General features: G+C 43.9%; 1 protein-coding gene across 1 annotated transcript; it reads right to left on the bottom strand.

Moving 5' to 3' along the window:
- Positions 1 to 1310: 1310 nt before the first annotated feature.
- On the bottom strand, positions 1311 to 20944 carry LCMT1 (leucine carboxyl methyltransferase 1). The gene is made up of 11 exons (XM_086622616.1): positions 20847 to 20944; positions 19562 to 19653; positions 18804 to 18925; positions 17331 to 17407; positions 16608 to 16669; positions 8530 to 8632; positions 6572 to 6692; positions 5695 to 5796; positions 5178 to 5269; positions 3074 to 3171; positions 1311 to 1365 (listed from the first exon to the last, which is right to left on the bottom strand). Exons 1-11 carry the CDS (start codon positions 20942 to 20944, stop codon positions 1343 to 1345), a joined length of 990 nt encoding a protein of 329 aa, XP_086478742.1. The 3' UTR covers positions 1311 to 1342.
- Positions 20945 to 21483: the final 539 nt, after the last annotated feature.

The raw sequence follows: 21483 nt of genomic DNA, 5'->3' as shown, positions 1-21483 counted from the left end.
CACTTTGCACAGACCGAGCGGAGCATTAACCAAATATTGTACTTCTGTCATCTAAGAAATCAGCTTGACACAAGCACACAGGAGGTGGCTTGTGGCTACCAGTGACTGAAACCACGGAGAGAGAGGGGGCAGTGAAGGGAAGGCCATTTCTTTTTACTACTTCTGTTCCTCTGGAATTAGGACTGTCACTTCTCTAAGAACTGTTTACTTTTTCCAGCGTCTCAATAATCTCCTTCCCCGCATCTCCAGCCCAAGCCCTGTCAACTGTTTCCAAACCCAGGTATTCTTACAGCACAAAGTCACATACAGTGCGAAAACAGTTGCTTATTCTTGCAACTGCTTTAAAAAAAAATACTCTTGGGGAGGCATTTGGTGAGAGAGGAAAAAGGTAGTCACCAAATAGGTATTTTCTAAAGAACAAGACACTAGTCAAATTATAAATACTGAACATTTATTATTTTTCTCATAGGAAGGTTGCAAGATTCAATTTCAAACAACAGAGTAAGGTCTTTTGTTGCTGTTGGGATTTCGTTTGTTTCATTTAAGGGGAAAGAAAGAACAATGAGAAACTCGTGTAAAGATACTACCAGAAGCAGTGCAAATTCAGATTAATTTCTTGCTTACCTTTACCATCCCAGTACTGAACTGGCAAGCTAAGCCCTTCCCAGTTAAATAAAGTCTGCTTTGACATCACCCAGTTTCTTGTGCATCATTGAACAAGAATCACAGCCCCTCCCTTCCTTCACTCTCCCCCTCCAAGCACACACCTCGCACAGCCACAGCCTTGCGGGGACAGGGAAGCCCGGAGAAAGCTGAACATGGTGACACTGGTGAAAACTAAACCTGCACAGAACGAAAATTAACAGAACTTAAACCCCGTGACCAGCCGTGCGCTGGGCAGAGATACCCCTAATGCAGCTCAGCAGCGCCGATTTTCCAGCTTCCTCTCACAAACACGTTTTACACATCCACAAAAAGACCAAAGAGGAAAATCATACAATCCAAGAACACTTTACTTTCCGTTTCCAACCAAGGAAGGCAAGCTTCTCCACAGGAATCACCGACATCTTTCCCAAGTCCGTTATGACGTATCTGGGAACGGGAGGCGAGTCCTGCCTCGTGACAATTGCTCACCAGGGGCACAAAAAGATTTGTCAGAAGTACCAAAAGCCACCAGGACAGTCGCCAGCAGCAGTGCCCGTGGCGCTGCGCGCCGGCGCCGCTCACGCAGAGGCGCGGACCGAAGGTGGCACATGCAAAGTCCCGTCGGTTCCGTGGCGCGTCTCAAACGGGAGGCAGTCGCTGGGGCTGCTGGACCCAGGGCTTCCCACCAGCAAATCCGTTAGAACGTGATGCTGGCAAGACCTGTTTGAAAGGAGAAGAGGGCAGGGGGGAGAAACAGGGCTTTATTCTTATACCACCTGTACTTCAGGACTGTTAGGACAGTTAAGACACAGGAAGAAGGATGCTTTGAGAATTTTCTTTTTTTTTTTTTAAACTTAAATGTAAAGGATTTGGTGAGAAGAAAGGAAATTAGGAAACAGGTTGATCTGTACTTTAATCCTTTTTGGACTGTGATGCAGCAATTAATTTGAATAAGCCAATCTGAAGGAGTACTGAAGTTATTCATGGCAGAAGGAACAACACAGGGGTTGCTGATGAACTAAGGGTCCACTCATGAAGTTAAAAAGAGAAAGCTGGGGAAAGTACCATTTGTGAGGGCAGCAAATTCATACTGGATAAAGAAAAATGGCTTTAGATTAAAGTATATCCATGTATTAGACATTTGATTATCTCCTTTGAGATTTGTCTTTTTTGATTTCTAAGATAATTCTGCATCACTTAACCTCAATACCCAAAATTGTCCTAAATTCTTCTCTAAACACAGCAAAGAACAATGCTGGAGATCCCAGGAATACTGATTACTATGAATAGGTGAACTTTTTGGCACTGGTTTCTCTGGAAATAAGTTCTGTATTACAGTCATTGCTTTTTAGCCACAAGGAATCAAGCAGAAAATGTGCATTTCTGCAGCTCAAAACTATGGAAGTTGTAGGATTCAGGGCAGCAGATCCCACAATCCAGCACCTCTGCTGCAGCAACAGGGTACTGAAGGTCTGGTTTTACCAGATGCTTTTGCTACTCAGCCTGGCTGCACAGCTTCAGCAGAGATTCCATCTATTCATGTTTGCTAAGGAACAGCAAAAGAAATTTGTTCTTGAATACTGCTTTGTCAGGAGCAGGGGAAGGGCAGAGAAGAAGGGGAGGAAAAAGATATAAATTGGCAGGCAGAGAAGTTTTCTGTGAAGTCTCTGAAATTACAGGCAGAAGTTGGATCAAACTGTGTCTACAATAGAGTTGTCTTTCTAATTTGGACAAATAACAGATGTACACATCCATCCTTCACCTGAACTGTAATTCTTCCAATTCTATTATTTCTCAAGCAGCAGCAACATGCACAATGCTACATAAACCATAAATCAAGCCTCTCTGTTTCAAAGAGATTCCAGCCTAGGACAGACAGAATTTCAAGAACAAAAGGAACATTTAAAAGACTTAACTTCAGAGGGAATTTTTTCCCCCAGGAGAAAGTAAGCATGGAAAACTTAAGTCTGAGATGGATGCAAATGGGGACAGTGCAGAATAAGACTGGGCTAAGTAATACAATTTTATTTTTATGTTGTCAGGACGCTGTGATTTCATATACCGTGTGCCCAGATGGCACTTTACGTGCATAGATTTGTAAGCCTCTCAATTAGCACTGGTAGTATAAAGCGGGCAGTTATTTAAAGTAACCCATACGGCTTCTTTCAGTGTAAAAATTCGAACTCCCCTGTACTGGACGGGCTTCCTGTTGAGCAATTCAGATGCCTATACAAACCCTCAAAAGGCTGTGGAGAAACAGTCAAGAGACACCACCTGGGAGGTGTCCACAGCCCCAACAACGACAGAGAAGCAGACCCCACTCCCGAGACAGGACACTGCTATCATACGTCGGGTGTATATGGTCCCACTCTTTCCACGTAAGATTTCAATGGGAAGGGTCGCTTCCTAGATGTTGGAAGAACATTACCCAGATTACTGCTGTCCTTTGAAGCCCAGCAGATGCAGTAGTGCTGCATTAGTTGTTCAAACAGTTCCTTTTCATCTAGGAATTCAAGTCCTTCTATCCTGTAGGAATAAAAGAAAAATTGTGATTCGAGCTGGAGTCTCAGTACAGTTTTTAACATACTCTGCTTCACCCCATAGAAGTGAAAACTATGGCCAGTAAGGCAGCTACTTTTCCAGTAAATTAATACAGGGATTTGTCCATGATGAAGATATCACCACTGCTCCTAGGCCTTTGTTGTCAGTCTATGAAATAAGCAACCCGCAAGATGTTTTCAACTTCTCATCCCTGGAATTTCATGTTCCAGGATTACTCTGTGTAACTTCTCACAAATACCAGTATTTCTCTTCTAAAGCCCTTTACTGCACGTACCTGGTCTTGCCGGATTTAAGTAGACACAACAGTACAGCCTAATGGAAGGAGATTTATCTTTATGAAAGCATTACAGCGAACAGTTGAAGATAGTATTTTCTCCAGACAATCACAAGTCCACATTATGCCTTGGAAGAGTGATGGGTACACCAGTGCAGCTTCTAACAACTCTCCCACATGAGCTCATGATGAAGCACAAACCAAATGGTACATGTAAGATCTGAGGATTTTTTTCCTAAAACGGTTCCTACTTAGGATTCTTAAAGCAAGATCTTTGAATGTCTTTCGCCAAACAAATGAGAGAACTCCTCCCAAGCTGTGCTTGCTGTAAAAAGTTTAACCTGGCACACTATTCTCTCTCACTCTAGATTACTTGAATATCAGTGTTTATTTGCCATGCTAAATATTTGGAAGGGCTGCTACTGAGGATCAAAAGAGGCAAAAGTTCCTAAATACACTCACAGATGTGTAAGTGCTGCAGAAGAACACTTTTGTAAAGATTTTTCTAAATAGAGAGCATTATTTACCTCACTGGTACTGAAGGACAGAGTTTATGTAACCTATTCCTTGGCATTTGGAACAAGTTGCAGGAGCTGAACAGATCTAAGGTAGTCAAAAATGCTGCAAAAAAAGTACAAGCTATGTCTCGCCACCAGTGCCATATGGTACAATCACAGTCATCGTTCCTATTTAAACAACCTATGATTTTCAGCCTCACCTGTTCAGTTCCACGGGTTGAGAAATCCCCATATGTGAATACTTCTTTTGACCAAGTTAACTTGTTCGACTAATTCAAACTGTAGTTAATGAATGACTCACAGCAACTCACACTTCATATTATACACCTAAGTTACTCATTAAAAACAGTTTCCCCATTTTAGCTTTTCTTTAATGCAAAAAATGTAACAAAATCCATGCAGATTACTGACTGTTATAACAGCCTTTAGTTATAACCTCCGTGTACTAAGCTCTGTCTGCAGACCCAGCAGTGCAGCTCATGAACATGGTGTGAATGGAAGATGCATCAGTCTGTTGAGAAGCGTCAGACCACACTGTTGGGCACACCTCTCCCCTCTTTGCTTGCATACTACAATAGGTCATAGCACCAAATTACTGACCTGGTTCACTACCTAAACATGCTGCCAAGGAAGAATGGAGAGAACAGGACTGGCCATTTTCCACCTACTTGCAGTAAAAAAGCAAATGGATAAGTAATCTTACGTAGGCTTACAAGACTGGAGCAAACACCTGCACGTCACCTCCCTTGGGGACTTGAAAAGTGGCTGCCTGTTCTGAGTGTATTTTTGGATTCCACTCCACCCATCTAGTGTTGTGGAGGCTGGATGTTCACAAGAAACATCTTCAGTACTGTAAAAACTCAACACAGCATTTCTGTAGCATCTTTTATCTGCAAATTTCTGTCATCAGATGCTTTATATCGCACCTAAATACATCACCACCACTGCCAGTCTACTTCTGGCAGCAATAATCCTCTGGATCATTAATGTTGCTCCAGGCATTATCCTTAAGGCTCTGCAGAGCTTCAGACTCAGACACATTCTGTCTACCTAGCTAGCATCTGCACATGGCCTTCTCTCTGTTATACTGGGGGATCCCATACTATCTATTGATGTCAACTACCTTGGAAATAGCACCTGAAGATGACTTTTGGCTGCAAGCAAGCTATCAGTAATACCTTTTGACATCAGCTTGTGGCAAAAAGCTGTACACTTTCATCATATCAATGGCACGTGCAGTTTCCCAGCCATTTAACAGCAATCGTTCTCTCTGTAAAATAAACAAGCAGCACAGTTTTCAGACGACTGGAGGAAAAATACCAGAGAACAGTTTTTCCCCCTAAGGATTTCGTAGGCCATCTGCTTGACCTGTTCTTTGAAGAGCTCTTAGACTCTTTTTCCGAGCACCTGCTGCTAACCTCTGCACAGACAGGACAGTGGGAGAGGTGGAGCTGTGCTCTGATCTACCGCAGTTTTTCTACAACTACCAAAACTAAGTGATACCAGCAACCACGGCACTGCTAACAGGGAATCACAGTCACATGGACAGCAAAGGGTTTCAGTAGGCAGCAGCTGCCCACTCAAACCTGCTTTGGTCACTGCTCTGAGCCTTACAGTGCACACACAGAGGCAGAACTTGCAGACAGATTCATTAAGTTCGATATCAAACACACCCAGAGCTCCATGCCCCTTTACCTGAGAGTCCAAGGATCTGCAAACTTCCACTCCAGCCAGGTTGCACTGTCGTCTCTGCAAGTTCTCAATCATGATCTGTCCAAACCGGTCCGTCATATTCACCTCAGGTAGAGAATGAGACAAAAGTGTTCCCCCTTCCGAAAAGAACGTAATCGCAGTGAAAAGCAGTAACTTGGTTAAACTCTTGAAGTGTCTGTGTCATAAAACGTACAGGATAACGTTAAAGTTTCACATATTCTTACACCAAGTCTCCTTTCCCACTGCCACAACCTCCTCAGCTACCTCACAAGCTGAGAGCCAGTTTAGTGGCGACAATGCTACTGCCTTTGCAGACACAGGGACGCTGAACCGGGCACTGGAAACTCATTCAAGTTGTCAGCAACTTGGTTCCGCTCCCAAGAGGTGACTTACAGCTTGGAAGATCCTGTTACTAATTCCTGGAGCCACCCAGTTTCCCTGAGGCAGCATTTACTTCCATACAGAGAAGCTAAGCTCGTGCTGATGAGATTTTTGCTCCACTTCACCGAAGAACACAGAGAGGCTATTATGTGATGTTATACACTCATATCCAACATTCAGCATCATTTCTTTTTCCTCTGTCTTACCTAAACCAATATTCTATGGTTTTCTCCACATATGGATTAAGTCTCAGTTCTTTTTGCTCAATATAGTCCAGCAATTGTCTTTCAGAACAGCTACATATTCTTCACAATGAGCTAACAGACCTACCAAATAAAACACGTCGCTAAAGAAATTCAGCAGAAAGTGCTGTCTATACAAAAGGATATGGCCCACTTATTTTACAAGCAGAACTCCCACCTCTGAGAGCAATTTTTACGACAATAATGCAGGTCTAAAAATGCCATTTTTGTTTTACCTGCTCGTAATTTATAAACATCGCCACTGGAAAAGTGCTTGCTGCCCACTTTAAAAGATCTGCAGATTGCTGTGGTGTCATGTAAACCAGTACACACTCCGCTACCAGAAGCGTTGGCAAACTTTAAAACAAACAAAAAAACAAACAAGAGAACTGTTTCTAGTAAAAGAACAAGAAAAATCCATAAAGAATTATTAGCAAGCAATTGCATGTCCCCAAAAATTCCTAAAAGACCTACCCTTTTTATGAATTAGACATTTAAGACTGAATGAAATCCCTTCATGAAGTTGACTAGAACTGGGTTTTCTGGCAGTCGACCGGGGACTCCCATGGTTACAAAACTGAGATATTGGGAAACAATCTGCCCTAAGTCAGCCATGCTATGAACACAGAAGAACGTGCAGTCTGTGAGTCTTCTCTGAACTGTGACAGCACGAACTGAAGTGCATAATAAAATTAATTTTGCATAAGACTTGTATCCTATATATACAATCCACACTGTTTTAAAGATTAGTAAAATTAGGAATAAAATACAAACTGGAAAAAAAATGTTTTCTCTTTAAAAAAGTTCTAAGAAGAATTTTAATTAGACAAATTTGTTCAATATCTGTAAAATATGCTTCACATATTGTCATTTAACAACATGAAATCTATAGCTTGCACATTGCCTCTTCCCCCTCCATCCACAAAAACCCAAGAATAGTCATCTGCACGGGTAATTTTCCTTAGAATTATGGAGTTTTCTTTTAATTGCTAGAATGAACAGGAAAAAGAAAAGTCACTAGAAGCAGGAGAAATTCCACAAGGAGCAGCGATGTAGGCAAGCAAGGCAAGATTTCAGAAGATGGAAGTGTAAAGATTTAAATGCCAATTTGATGCATTCTGCTTACCCATATGCTCTCTCCCACCCAGCCAGATAGCCGCTATTTATACATCTTATATTTGAAAGGTATGTCCATCATCCACTCTAAAAACTTAAATCCTGCCCCCTCCAGAAGCCTAACACTTGAACAATAAAATGCCAGATATTAGCTTCCAGAGCTAAGTTCTCCAAGGACTCCACGGCAATCATTTTATGAAAAGGTCTAAGGAACAATAGGGGTTTTAAGTGGAGGCTATAGAAAATAATTACAAAGATAAAACGCTGAAATAATTTAACGTTGACAGAATTATTCTTCATTTTAGCAGCTAAGCTCCCAGAAATCTTGACTCATACAGTCATTACAAGAGGAGTGGAAGATGCTCACTGATCTAGGTACTGCCCATCAGTCAGCATTAAAACTAAAAGCAATTGAACCCACTCTTAAAAAAGCAATTTATGACATTTTGATACATGTCTAGTTTAGAGATTCCCCTTGAATAACTGATGATTCTATTCAATAAATTCCAAGCAAATTCAAGCAAGGGGTAATCAAGAGATTTCTAGAAGAGTCAAATTCGTGAAGTAGAGAAAGAAAACTGGTATCAGCTCTGAGGCAGAAAATGGGGCGGACTCGTCCCCTCCAGGGCAAGGGACGGGGAAGGCGAGAAGGAATTACAGCTGCCTGCTCTGCGACCAGAGCTCTGACTTGTGCCAAGGCATCTATACCCCAAAGAGAACCACCCACCAGGAACACATTAACAGAAAGCCAGACTTCCTTCCCCCCAGCATCTTAAGGACAAGAAGCAAATACTTCTGTGATGTTTGATCTTCTCGGGAAGGACGAAAAGGCCGTTTGCAGAACAGACTACCCGAGGAACAACCTGGCTTCAGAGGTAATGCCAGGCTGCTCGGCTCAGTGAGGCTGCATGAGGTGTCTGAACAATTCCTTCTGCAAAAGGGCTCAGAAAAAGGTAACCATGGAAATAGCATAATGAGCACTGGATGCAGATACTGTATGCCCAAGCCTGACTTTACTCTCACCAGTAACTTTCCACAAGCCCTCATCAAAAAAATAATTAAAAAAAAATAATCTTACTGTATATCCAGGTTATGTTTCTTTAGCTTTTCCTCCAGATCTGATGAGAAACGGAGATCTGCTCCTACTATGGAATATCGACTGGAGTCTAGGCTGTGAGAATCTGCAAGTTTAAAATTTTGAGACTAATGGTTACAAATAAGAGAGATATTGAAATTATAAACTTTTTTTAAAAAAACATATATACATCACATACGAATTTTAAGTCAAAGTTTGTTCTGTTATACCTAACAATTAACAGCAAACTCTTCTTTTTAAAACATACATTTCCCTTAGACCTGGTTGTTGTGGTTTACAGGGTGATATATTAGCATCAGACACTGCAATAAGCCTAATCTTTCACTCCACAGCCACTATAATGCAGACAGGCTAGCCCATCTGTTACCATGGTTTCAAGGAATGCAGAGAGAAGAAAAAAACGTGAAGATTAAAGGCAGGGTTCTTCTCTTTTGTTTGTAGAGTCTTTTTAGATGACCCAACCTATGTCCATAACAAAGTACACAAAAAGACCCCAAACATCAATTTCTGAAAAACTAATTTAACAGTAACAATGTTCCAAATATTAACAATAGATACAGCTATATAAACTAATAAAACATATAACTATATCATATATGAGTATCAGATGCAGATTTGGGGGGCAAAAAAAGTTACCGTTTAGCCTTTTCATATGACCTGGTAATGGTATTTAAACATGGAGTCAAATTAGAAGAGGTATTCTGAGAAGCAAATACTCATTCTGGGATACAACAGGCAACAAGCTCCTGCATGTGCTTTCCAACACGAAGGAGGAACTAATAGTGAAGTCAGAAGACACTCTGCCATACCAGCAGACCTGTAAGGACACCAGCAGCAACATGAGCATCTTGCTGTCAATAATTCTGACAACCAGTTGCAATCAATTCTACCAGATGAGCCCAGGCCCCACAGAAAGCATCTCCCAAGGGCCATATCAAACCCACCTGCAGAGGTGAAGTTCTGCAGGAACGTATCAGATTGCTCTTTCACACCGCAGCTCGACTCGAGCGAAGGCATTAGGACAGAATAGCACAGAATTTTCCCTTCTTACCACACGAGTGTGACAGAGCAGGCAGTAAAATAAGCTAAGCAGTGAAAAAGCCCCGAGTGAGAGTTTGAAGTGGTGGTGTAACGGCCAGTCGGTATCTGGCCATTTTGAATCCTGCTGCAGACAGACACAGCTCCTGGAATGGTAGCACGGGAGCAGATGTCAAGAGCTGGGTGAAGAGAGAAGAAGAAGCCAAGTGGCTAAGGAGACAGGATGAAAAGGGTTTTCCATTTCAGGAGAGGGGAAAAAAAAAAATGGGGGGAGGTGGGGAAAGGCAATTTATTAAATTAACCAGTGCTTCAAACATTCTGGAAGATGTACCTCTGCTTAGTTTTCAAGTGACCAACTGTTTGAAAACGGCACTAGCAAGTGACAATAGCTGTCTTTCCAGAAACCAGAACAGTTCATGCAGAGAGTTACAAGGAAAAAAAGAACAAAAAAAAAAAAGTTGTGCAGCAAATGATTCAACATTTTGAGTCAAGGCTTTTTTCCATGTGCATGTTCTGTAATAGCTTTACTACTTCCCACATCCTTCTATTTAAGTTATTATATCAAGGCCATGATAATGGCATCCAAAAAAGCCACACAAACCACCCCACCACACACAGGAAGGTATTTCGATGGTGACTGGTTTGCTGCCCAGAGATGCAGCACAGTCAGCATCAGTCACCACAATTAGTGTGAAGTGAATCTCGTCTTCTTGTCCACGTTCATTGACTTGGACATCGTGGTGTGTTAATTGTAACAGAAATAAACTACAAAACTTTTAAGTGATCTAGTAATGGGAGTAGTACACACACTTCAGAGGTGGAAGTGAATGTCTCCTGCTCACATCATGTTGATTCAAGCATTTTTATCACTGAAGAGCAGGAAAGAGCAAAACCTCTCAAACTTTAGATTAGAAAACCGTCCTTCAAAACGGTTCCAATTTCAGCAGCCAAAATTACTAATGTTGTTTTTAATAAGCCTGGATACACATGAACAAACCCCACAGAATTTCTGTTATGCCTTGACATGGTGGGAGAGGGGATGGCCAAAGGAAGCACCTGGGCGATCCTCAGGGCAGCCCAGCCCAGCTGGTTTTGGAGATGTGGGCTGTGGACAACTGAAAATCAACAGCCACGTGGCCACACAGCCTGGTGAGGCCAAGTTATCTCCTGGAAAACCACCTCAAACACCAATCTAGAAGGTTTCTTTAAGGGTGCTTTGGCTCAGTGGAAATACTCTTTAAACCTTAAAGCCAAGTACACTTAATGCCTTAATACAGGACTTTGCAACAGAAACTTTTCAGAGGCCAAGGAAGCTGGTGAGGAATGGATTGTCTTCCTCTCTTCAAAAGCCTTCCACTCCAAACACAACCACTTTACTTCCATTTCCAGTACCCAGGCTGCCTGCTTCTCCTTCTGTGGTCCATTCAAACAGAATGTACTTGTTCCTCCACACATTTCCCTGCCAACTTCCCTCCACTCTCCATTGATGGCTGTTGGCAAACAACCACAGACAGTACCAAGGCAGAGCTGCACACACGTTATACACAAGCTGATACAATTGCTGAAAATTGTACATTTTAACCCTATCTGAGAGCACCTCATTAAATATCTCCATGATTCATATATTTCAACGTTTATCATCAATACTCTTATCTTGAAGGAAACCTTAGGGAAAAACATGAAATTCACACTAGTCAATTTTGAAATGCAAAGAGAGGCAAAAGGAAAAAAAAAACACAAGAGGAAAGAGTTTAAGCTAAGCCTCTTCTAAACTTCCTTGTAAGACTGTCTGCTAGCTTCCACCTTTGGCCTATATGTGGCATCAAAAAATCCTTTTATATATAAATTCAAAGGGATGAAGAGATCATACTTAGCTAGGCAAACAACTCCAAGGTTTCAAAATCAGCCTGACAACTGCTCCATCACTTCACACTTAGGCAGCAGACACTCACTCATTGCGAGGCAATGGCAGCTGATGACAGCTGGAATTGCCATTTTTCCCAGCCTGGAGGCTAAAAAGTCGAAGTATGGCCATAAACACCCCAGAAAATAATGTGCTGCTAGTTCATGGTCTGGCACCAATTTCTACTTTATTGCAGAGTTTGATGCTCTAAGTATGAAGATTTGCAAATATACTGCCACCCTGACTGAGCAGCGTCGGTGCCAATGTACTTCCACCACCTGCCTATCTACAGGGCAGCTGATGGAGAAAAAGCAAGTTCCAGCTTGGTAGCACAGTCACACGCTCTCCATTGACTTCTTCTTAGGAACAAAAAGTTTCTTTTAACTGAATCATTTTTTGGTGTTAAAAAACCCTACTTTTTTTTTTTTTCTTACTGCAATCCCACTCTTCTGAAGGTGTCTGCCCCAGTGAGCTCCCCACAGCCAAGAGCCCTGCACACCCCATCGGATCTCCCCCACTGCCAGGAGCCCTGCTGCCTTCTCTCCTGGCTGGGCCAGAGAACACCACCCACACTGCCCTACCACACAAGGCAGTGGCAGCTTTCAAATAAAGAGGGCCACTTTTTTGTGACTCATGCCAACTGCCCTAGTGCTGGCATAGCCAGCAGCATTTGGTGGCTTAACCCACCGAAAATGAAATCCCATATTCCAAGCGCTAATTCCTACCCAAGGGCCAATACTTCACGTTGGTTTTTAGCAAAGCTGTTTGGTCACGATGTTCTTTTCTAGAGCACGGGGCTGCCTGATGGTTTTCCGTGTGATGCTCACACTCAGTTACGTACAAAGTTTCTCTCCTGTACTTGTCTGGAACGAAAGTTTGAGAAATACCAGATTCAGATTTCGTTTGAGAAATACAAGGGAGGGGAGAGTGAAGGAGAGAAAGAAAACGAGCCCCATCACTCCATCCCACCCCACCTACCCAAGGCAGGCTCCCTCAGCCCAGGTGTACGCCTGTTACCCACGCACAAAGCAATGGAGAACGTTTTACTCCGATCATACCACTTGTACGTACATTTTCCATGACTTTTGGCACAGAAGTAACAATTCCAGTGGTTCAAATCAGACATCAACGCAGTAACGGAATAGCAGCAGGAGTTGCTCATAAGTGCCTTTTGACCTCACTGCAATATTTTTTTCTTTACAGAAACGTGCTACCAGCAAGTAAACGCCCTGGTTTACGGTGGCCCCCGGCACTTGCCCGCTGCCTTCATTCGTCTGCGGAAGCAGCACTGCAGGACCACGGGCGCACCAAGTGCAGTGTCTCCTCTGCTAGAAGAGTTCAGTTTTCTTTTCTTACTCTCTTCTCAGATTAGTGAAACAATTTCCTGGAGGTTTTCCAAGAGACAGCATGCAGGATACTATCGACTCAAACTGATTTCATTAGGATTTCCATCCTAAGGTATCTTTGGCAGCTTTACAACCAACCAGCCCATACAAACTATTCTGGAGGCTCACAGGCACGACAGGGCATGGGTCTCATGCAGGATGTTTGTGAACTACAACATCAGAACAGGGTTAGGCCTCACAAAGAAATTTAGTTTGTCTTGCAAGTGCAGGATCACCCCCAAGGCAAGGCACACAAGTCACCCAGATGGCAACACGCTTGATGTTTGCACTGAGTCACAAGCAAGTTTGGAAACGCAGGGAAAAGGAAGTTAAAGCAATCAACTCCCAAAGCTCAACTAGACAGGGGCAGGAAGTCTATGAGTGGCACTGAAAGGTAACGGTTTATTTAAAAGTGTAATTTGCACTTGCAAGGTGGCAAAGGTGGAGTGCCAACTTCCCAACACTGACAACTGCATCATAAACCAGACAGTGCCATGGAACTTGGAGAACAATTTAACCTGATACTGCTGCAGCAATGTCAAATTACTGCACAAATTCACTGCTTTCCCCTGGAGATCTGACGTTCCCTGGCAAACCACAAAGCTGTTCAATGATGAGTGTCATCTTGCTGCATGCAAGGGCAGAGGCCACAAATATCTATACTTGAATTGCAAGCTATTCTGGCATTGCTTTATCTAAAGGGCAAGGAGAAAGCAGGTGTTGCCCTGAAACCCATCGAGTTGTCTATTAGCGCTAGTTTCATGAAATGAAAACATTTCATGTGAAAAGAAAAGCAGTAAGAGAACGAGAGTCATGTCAATCGATATTACAACAACTCAGAAATTAAATTCCAAAGCATCTAAACATATTATTCCTGGCATATATGAGACAGCAGGGGGGGACTGATTTGGGGGGGACAGGATAGGACAACCTCCCTTCCCGAGGTTCTAAAATCCTGGTCCATATCCCCACCCTAAAAACCACAAAAATGAGTAACATTTCCCTACCTGGAAACGCTGCTTCATTATGCCCCGCTACGCTCCCTATGACACATGGTATTCCCAGAACATTGCATCAGTCTAACGGCTGTATTGGGCAGACCAAAGGTCCCCCTGGTAGGGTATCCTGCCTCTCTCAGATGCCAACAGCAGCTACCTAGGGAAAAGACAAAAAGAGGGCAAATACGTACCACTAATACTGGCACCTATGTTGTTTTCTATTTTTTTTCTAAGAATTCTTAAATTTGATTTGGATTTCTGGACCGTTACTGAGCCAGTTTTTTCATACATCTATGCATTATAATATCCAGATCTTGTTTGCAGGCAGCAACCATCAGCCAGCAGCCTACCATTCACGTGTGAGGCACAAACTACTTTTCCCACCCATGTGCGTCACTTTCTCCTAATCTGCATCAAATTTATCACCAAGTCACTAATTTCACAAGATTCTTCTACAGTTCTTTACCACTCTGAAGAGTCTGGACTTGCCAACAAGCTGCCACTTACTAGTCACTCTATTTTCCCAATCATTTCTTAGTGTTGAACAACAACATATCCTTGAGCACACAACTCCATCTCGCTCCGTAGCAAAAATGAACAACATATGCCTACCGTCCGTCCCCAGCTCTTTATCCATGAGAACCATTCCTTTCCCCCACAACCACCACACAGTTTCTTGGGCACACTTCGGAAAGGGACACTCTCAAAACACATTTTTTAAATTCAATACTTTTTAAAAATGTCCTTTTCCAACACGTCGGTTGGCTTCTACGGAGAACTCCAACAGGTTTGAGAGGCATAACTTACCTTTCCAAAAGCCATGTTGGCTCTCTCTCAACACATTCTATTATTCCTGTGTTCCACTAAGTCTGTCTGTTAGAGTTTCTACTAATTTGTCCAGTAGAGACATCAGTCCTACTGGCTTGTAGTTCCCTGGATTTCTCCCGGAGCCCATTTGAGTCACAGCCACCTTCCAGTTCTCAGGTACTAAGACAGTTTTAAAACGAGAGGGTACACACCAGTTAGTAGCTGAGCGAATTCCTTGCCAAGTTCCTTTAGATCTGTAAGAAATCTCCATTCATCTGACTGCTTGATTTGTCTATTTAGTCCACACCCTCTCCTGGTGGCACTTCCACATGCAGCAGTCCCATTGATATGTCCTTAAGTGAGAGTTCCCACACGGATTTCACATGAACTGACCGTGGTTATTGAGTGCCAGTTAAAACTGAGATTGCACAACAGACTTCCAGCATCTCCAAGTGTACCTGGACACCACGCTACACCCCACAGATCCCAGTGTAGTAGGGCCTACATCAGCCTGGTTACTGTAACAGTGCTACTCGAAGGTATTTAAAACCCAGCACTGAGAAAGCACGAGAGAAACAGCTTTAGAGAAATAAGCCACTCCAATACATCCAAACAGTGACACTTTAATTGCTGTTGACTGCTGTGACTTGCTAATTAGTAGCTTTTGATTACAATACACCACTGCAATTTGATAGTTTGGCAGTTGTTTTGCTGTACTAGACGTATCTAGAGCTGTTCAGTAACACAAACACTACGAAATCCTTCCCATCGACCTGGTGTGAATGTGTATTTAACAGTGCTTACCCAGCACATGTCACTGTGTACAAGTTACATTACACAAAGGTCTCCTAGCTGAAACACAGCAGTACTCAAGAGCCCTTTTCCTGAGATGGGGCCTTCATCCTTTGCAACCTGAATGTACAATGGAGAATCCTGCCATTCAAATGACATCTAAAAGGTTGGCAAGTTAAGACCCTATAACATGGAGAAATAAAACGTGCCTAATATGCACAAATACGCACAGTCAAATCAGCGTGTGGCAGTACTCTGATCCAAGTTAGAGCATCAGAAGAGCCTTGGGGTAAAGCACCTACACCTTGCCCCCGGCAGCACAAGCACACCTCCTCACGCTCTGTACCCTTCCTCACCCTCTGGAGGGCCCGTTCAAGCCCTCCAGACCCACAGAAAACACTGCTAGCTCGGGTTTAGGGTCACAACTGCTAACACAAGCGAGTTGGTATCGTAGAGGCAGGTAACTGCTGTTCCTCCTAAAGGGCCCAAAGCAGCTACTATAGCACAGTGTCTGCTACTCAGGCACTGAAAACATCACTCACCAGAACCCAGGGTTTTTTTCCCCAAGCAGAGAGGTTTCCAAATTAGAATCCTGACACCAGCAAAATGAGGCTATAAGCCAAGACAGTACAACCACACCACACCACCTGGATCTAATATCCTCTTAATACTGAAATGTAACAAACAGCACTGGCTCCTGAGAACAGACTTTGCAGGATGCATTTTTTCCGTGAAGACTCCGCTAAATGTAAAGGCTTGCCCTCTTCATGAGGCAGAAAGAAGATAGAGGAAAACACTCAACAGGTATTTTAATCCAGTATACATGACTACCAGTAGCATTTTTCCTCTTCTGCGACAGAAAAGAAAGCATAACTTAAGCTACATACAAGAGAAAAAGAAAAAAACTCAACAACTTTCTGGCAGAATAAAACCACTTCAAGGGAAGACGTTTCTAACATGACACAGAACAAATGGGCAGGAGTCTGTAAGAGAAGAAAAAAGCCTCTTCTCCCTCCCAATTCTCTGTCCAAACAGCATTTCAAATATTAAAAGCCTGCCCACATAGCAGAACAAAATGATCAGAAAAGTTTTAAAAGTGCTGCAGTACAGTGCTGACTTATTTTTAAGATGACTCACCTATTAGAAGAGAGTCCCCTGAATGGGATTCCATAATTGGTTTTGACAGGGGAGGCTTTGATCTGTGGGAAGAAGGAAGAAGCATCTCTGAGCAGTTCAACTTGTTTAACAGTGTGCTTACAATTTTTTTTTTTTTAACATATATATGTGTATGTGTTGAAAACCGACAAGAGAATACCTCTGCCCTCTACTGGAAATAAAAACGTTTGCAAGTTAAGACTCGGTAATAAGTTGCAGTCGAGTTTTATACCCAATAAGTCTTAAGCTTTGAAGCAACCTCTCAAGAGCAATCCAGACACTCTCTTCGAGTACCCTCCATACATCCTAAGTGTATTCATTCAAACAGAACACTCCTATATAGTGCCAGCTACCCTACCTCTCTAACCGAGCATGCAGGTCTGGGAATTTGCTGCTGTCTTCAATAGTAGGAGAAGATTTAACAGCCTTTAATCATCATGAGGCTTCCCTTGCCCATTATATTTTACATAATTAAGAATAAAGTCTGCTTGCCTCCCTAAAGCTTCCACATATCAGCTTCTTCGGTTTGGAATAGTGGCTGCAGAGTCACAGGTACGACTTGCCTGCATAATGAAACCTTTATTCTGCATCCCAGAGCATGACGAGCTTCTCAGAAGAGAGATGAAATAATTGCAGCTTGCAATTCATGACATTTTGCTGAATTACATTCAGTTTCACATAGCTAAACATAGGTGTTACACTTACTTGATATTATGTATTTTTCTTGCAACTATCATCGGAAAATCCACTTCAAAATATTTTCTAGGGAGAAGATTTTCATCCTGAGAATTGGAGTAAGACTCTACAATTAGGGACATTGAAGTTTCACATGCACATGACAACAAGATACAACCTTAAGTCCCAAACAGCTTTGGTTTAGTTTACACTGGCATTTGTAACAGTAGTGTAACTTAATGTCCCACAGCTTAAAAAACCAAAACAAAACAAGCTGAGAGACATTAGACATTCCTCTGAGCATTAAGGAAATTATTTAGCATTTCATTTAGACAGCAAGTCACTGAAACACGTGTTCCTACAATATATTACCAGTATCTAAACTGGTACAACATTTAGCATGCATCTTCGGTCTATTCTTCTAAGAAAGGAATCGGGAACATTTTGCACAGGTTTACCCAGAAAGCAACCACATTCCACAATTTGTCCTCAAACCCATGGCCACACTACAAGTGCGTCAGTATTCCTCTACTATGAAAATGGGGAAAACCTCTTCATTTCAGGTTGTCCCTATCTGGCACCCTGATAAATAAGCTGCACCAAGTTTCTCCCTGTGGAGCAATCCTTTTGTGATGGATACGTGCTGCCAGTTCTAGCTTGTCAGCCTCCCGAATTTCTCAACAGTAGATTAAATCAGTAGTCAGAACACTGAAGGGCTTGGTTAACTGAGTCCCACCACCTGTTTTAATTACACCACACCTGCTCCTTATGAGGAGGAAGAATTGGAATTACAGGCCCCACTTTAGCTTTTAAAATCCCTGTTACAGGAAAGTTAATAAAAGTGTGTATTGACATAGATTCCATAGGAATGCAGGCAGGCAAAAAGCTTCGCATCTCCGAAAAAAGTCATTATTTTTCCTCTTCCACCAACTGAAATACAATGAACTGTGACAAGCATGACGTGATTGGCTCCTTAGGCTTTCTTCTAGAAGTCAAATTTACAAATGTAAATGCTGATGAGAAGACAAGATGGTTTAGAACTGGGTTCTCTCTGAATAATACCATCATGTAATATCTGAATAATTTCAAGTTTTGTGAATTACATACATGCATATAAACAGACATACATATTTTTATATACAAACTCGCATTTATATAAATAATTTAGAAACATGCAAACAAAGCCTGCACAACCCTGTACTTTATCTCGTTCCTGTTTTAACACAGGGTAAAAAAATGAAATTTTCAGGCTTAAGGAAGCCAGCAAAACGTGGAGTTCACACTCCAGTCCTGAAAGCCCACTAGAGGTCAGCTTCGTGTCACACTTTTTGGTAAAAACCCGCAGCCTCTCCCCCGTCCCGAGGTTTAAAGCTGCCAAAACCAATTCTAAGCAAGCTGAGAAGCGAGGCAGGGCAGCACTCAGCCTCGCTGCACAGCTCCACGTTGTGCCACAGAAGGCAGCACCAACACGCCCTGGCACAAGAGCACTTCCAACGCCCTTACCTTCAACCTCCAGAACAGGGTGTCCATGCCAGCACCAAGATTCACGATTTGGCAGTTGCATCCTGTCTTCTTCAGGAAGGCTGTAATCAGATAACTGACTCCGTGAACACGAGCGTAATAGCCTGTTAACAACAACAACAAAAGGTTATTTTTCATTATTGTTTTCACACAATACTTGATGTTTAACACTCAATAAGGTTTTTAGGTAGCTTCGCAAACTTAGTTTGCAAAAATTTTTAAACTCTGTTTGAAAAGTGGTGTTTCTTAGGAAGAATAATGCACTCTTTTTAAGATACCTAAGGGGTTCTGGGAATTTTTTTATTACTAACAAAATCTGAGGCACTGATAAAGCAGGATTCCTTGGGTAAATAAAAGTTGTAGTCAGGTTTCACCTCCAACTGAGCAGAACAATTCTAGCTGGTGTGCACACTTTTGCAGAGAGCAGAGGTGATACATCCTGCTGTCCTGGGTCAAATCCACATTTCTGATTGCTCTGTCGAGATTACTGCATGCTGAAGCACATGGACACATTCCATTCAGAATACAGAAAGCAAGGGGTAAGAGTTCTGATGTGAAGAGTAATATTTAAAAGATCAGACACAGTATGGAACTATTACCATGAAGAAAACTTGTCTGATTCTTTTACTCATTTCCTCCAGTCCATAATACCCAGTATACACAGGTTTTGTCAGGTGTTCCTCAAGACCAATTAAGAACACATTAGCATTGTCTCTATTCAGATTTATGTGCCAACTTGCCTCTGTTGATTTCAGGTGCTTTTCTCTCTTTGGCTTGTCTCACAAAATACTGGATGTAAGGGTCCTTCCAGTAGCCAACACTTACAGCAAACCTGCCCAGTGGAGGAAAAAAAAAGAGAATTATAAAATAAAACTACCAAGATTTACTCTGAAAGATACACAGGCTGAAAGGGTCAGTCTCTGACCTGGGTGTGTACATGCAGCCAAGGTTTAAAAACCCTGCTGAATGCATGGAACTGTGTCAATTAAGGAGTTATATAAAATCTAGTAAAGAACGCTGCCTCTTGCCATATTAAACATGGACCTTTTTAATGGTCTCTGCACTGTTTGATGGACTTCTGCAAGGGAAGACCCTAATCTCGAATCTTTCCTCCTCAAGGACCCAGCAACCAGAGGAATTGTCTGTGTAAAGTTCCTCAGACTGCACACAAAGCACGCCTTACTTCCAGACATCCTTATGCTCCGAGCTATTTGCACTTATTCCAGAGCTTCTGCACATCACTTTAACACTGACAGCAGTGCTGCTCTGTTCTAATAGCACTTACCAGTTTCACAACTGATTTGGAAAAGGTAAACCCTCAAAACCAAACCCAACCACCCAACAATTTGCTGCTACACGAATAACACAGGAGAGAACAAAAAGCCAACAATCACAGAAGTTAAACTCATGCCCATGGGCAGCAAAACTCAGCACCCTCCCAGCACCCACCCTCCAGAGGGGGTGAAGTAAAGAATTCTGAACAATATTAAGAAGTTTTTTTTTTCTGAGATATGGAGCATCACTGAAATTTCTGATTCCCACTACCAGGCAGGATAATTCTAGCTATCACTGTAAGCTGTCCTGTAAAGCTGGAAATTGGGCAGGGGTTAATCAGGAGCAGGAAAGCTGATGGCAGAGCCGAGGGCTGAAGCTGCCAGTCAAGTGAAAAAGCACCTCCAGAGCCAACACCCGCCCTTCCAAAGGCGAACCCTGACCACGGTTTGAGGTTCATCCTCCCGCCAACAGCTCAGCTTGGGGCACAGCTCTGTGTGCTCCCCCGGCCGGCTGGGCCCCGGGCCGCCCCTCGGGCTCGGTACACACCGAGGGCACCGGCACCGCCGGGCACGACAGCACCGCTCGGCGGGGCGGCACCCGCGAACAGAGGGGCTCTCTCCCGTCTCCTCCAGCCCAGCCTCCCCACCCGCTCCGCCTGCCCTCGCCCCTGCCAGCGCCGCCCCACGGCCCGGCCCGGTCCACTTCACCCCACCCCGCCCCACCGCTGCTCCCGCCCGGGGGCGCCGCTACCGTTTGCAGACGGACGCGTCCTCGCACGTGCCCCGGACCGCCTCGTCCGCCTCGTCGAGGCCGGCGGCAGAGAGAGAGTCGCGAGCAGCCGCCGCCATGGAGGGCCGGGCCCGCGGAGCGAGGTTCCGTCGCCCGCCGCCCCTGCTGCTGCCGCCACCACCCCTAAGGCCCGCCCCACGCCGCCTCTCATTGGGCGGCCTCCGCAGGGCGGCCCGGCGGAGCTCAGCAGCGCGCCGCGACGATTGGCCTACGGCCTCGTCCATTCTTATAGCGCCCAATGAGAGAGTGCGGGCCGCACCGCCCCGCCCAGGAAACGGCAGCCGCGCCGCAAGGGATGCTGGGAGCGGTAGTCTTGGCGGGGGGGACGCTCAGCGGTAACGCCGCGGGGGGCGCGGGACGGGGCTGGGCCCCGGGGCTGTCCGCTCCGGGAGGGGCGGCCCCGCGCACCGGGACCGGCCCGGCTGCCCCTCCGGGGGCAGCAGCGTTCTGCACAGCCGGGAGGGTGGCAGGTGGAAGAGCCGCCCGCCCACTGAGCGGCACCGACATCCGGGCGGGGGGAAACACACACAACATCCGGGTTTCCAGGCGCCCCGCCCCTCTGTGCACGTGAAGGGAGGGCGGGGCCGGAAGCGGCGGC

Source organism: Tauraco erythrolophus, chromosome 17 (genome assembly GCF_009769465.1).
Source record: "Tauraco erythrolophus isolate bTauEry1 chromosome 17, bTauEry1.pri, whole genome shotgun sequence".
Classification (NCBI taxonomy): Eukaryota; Metazoa; Chordata; class Aves; order Musophagiformes; family Musophagidae; genus Tauraco; species Tauraco erythrolophus.
Note: the sequence above shows the minus strand (reverse complement) of the source record. Positions and strands in the feature narration are given on the sequence as shown.

What these genes read in the sequence shown, in the direction of transcription:
- LCMT1 (XM_086622616.1), bottom strand. Translation starts at nt 20,944, where the DNA reads ATGGCGGCGGCTGCTCGCGACTCTCTCTCTGCCGCCGGCCTCGACGAG. An exon ending in AGGGGACTCTCTTCTAATAG is followed by an intron (nt 8,633 to 16,607) that starts GTGAGTCATCTT and finishes TTAAACTTGCAG; the next exon opens with ATTCTCACAGCCTAGACTCC. An exon ending in AAAGGACAGCAGTAATCTGG is followed by an intron (nt 1,366 to 3,073) that starts GTAATGTTCTTC and finishes CCTTTCAAACAG; the next exon opens with GTCTTGCCAGCATCACGTTC.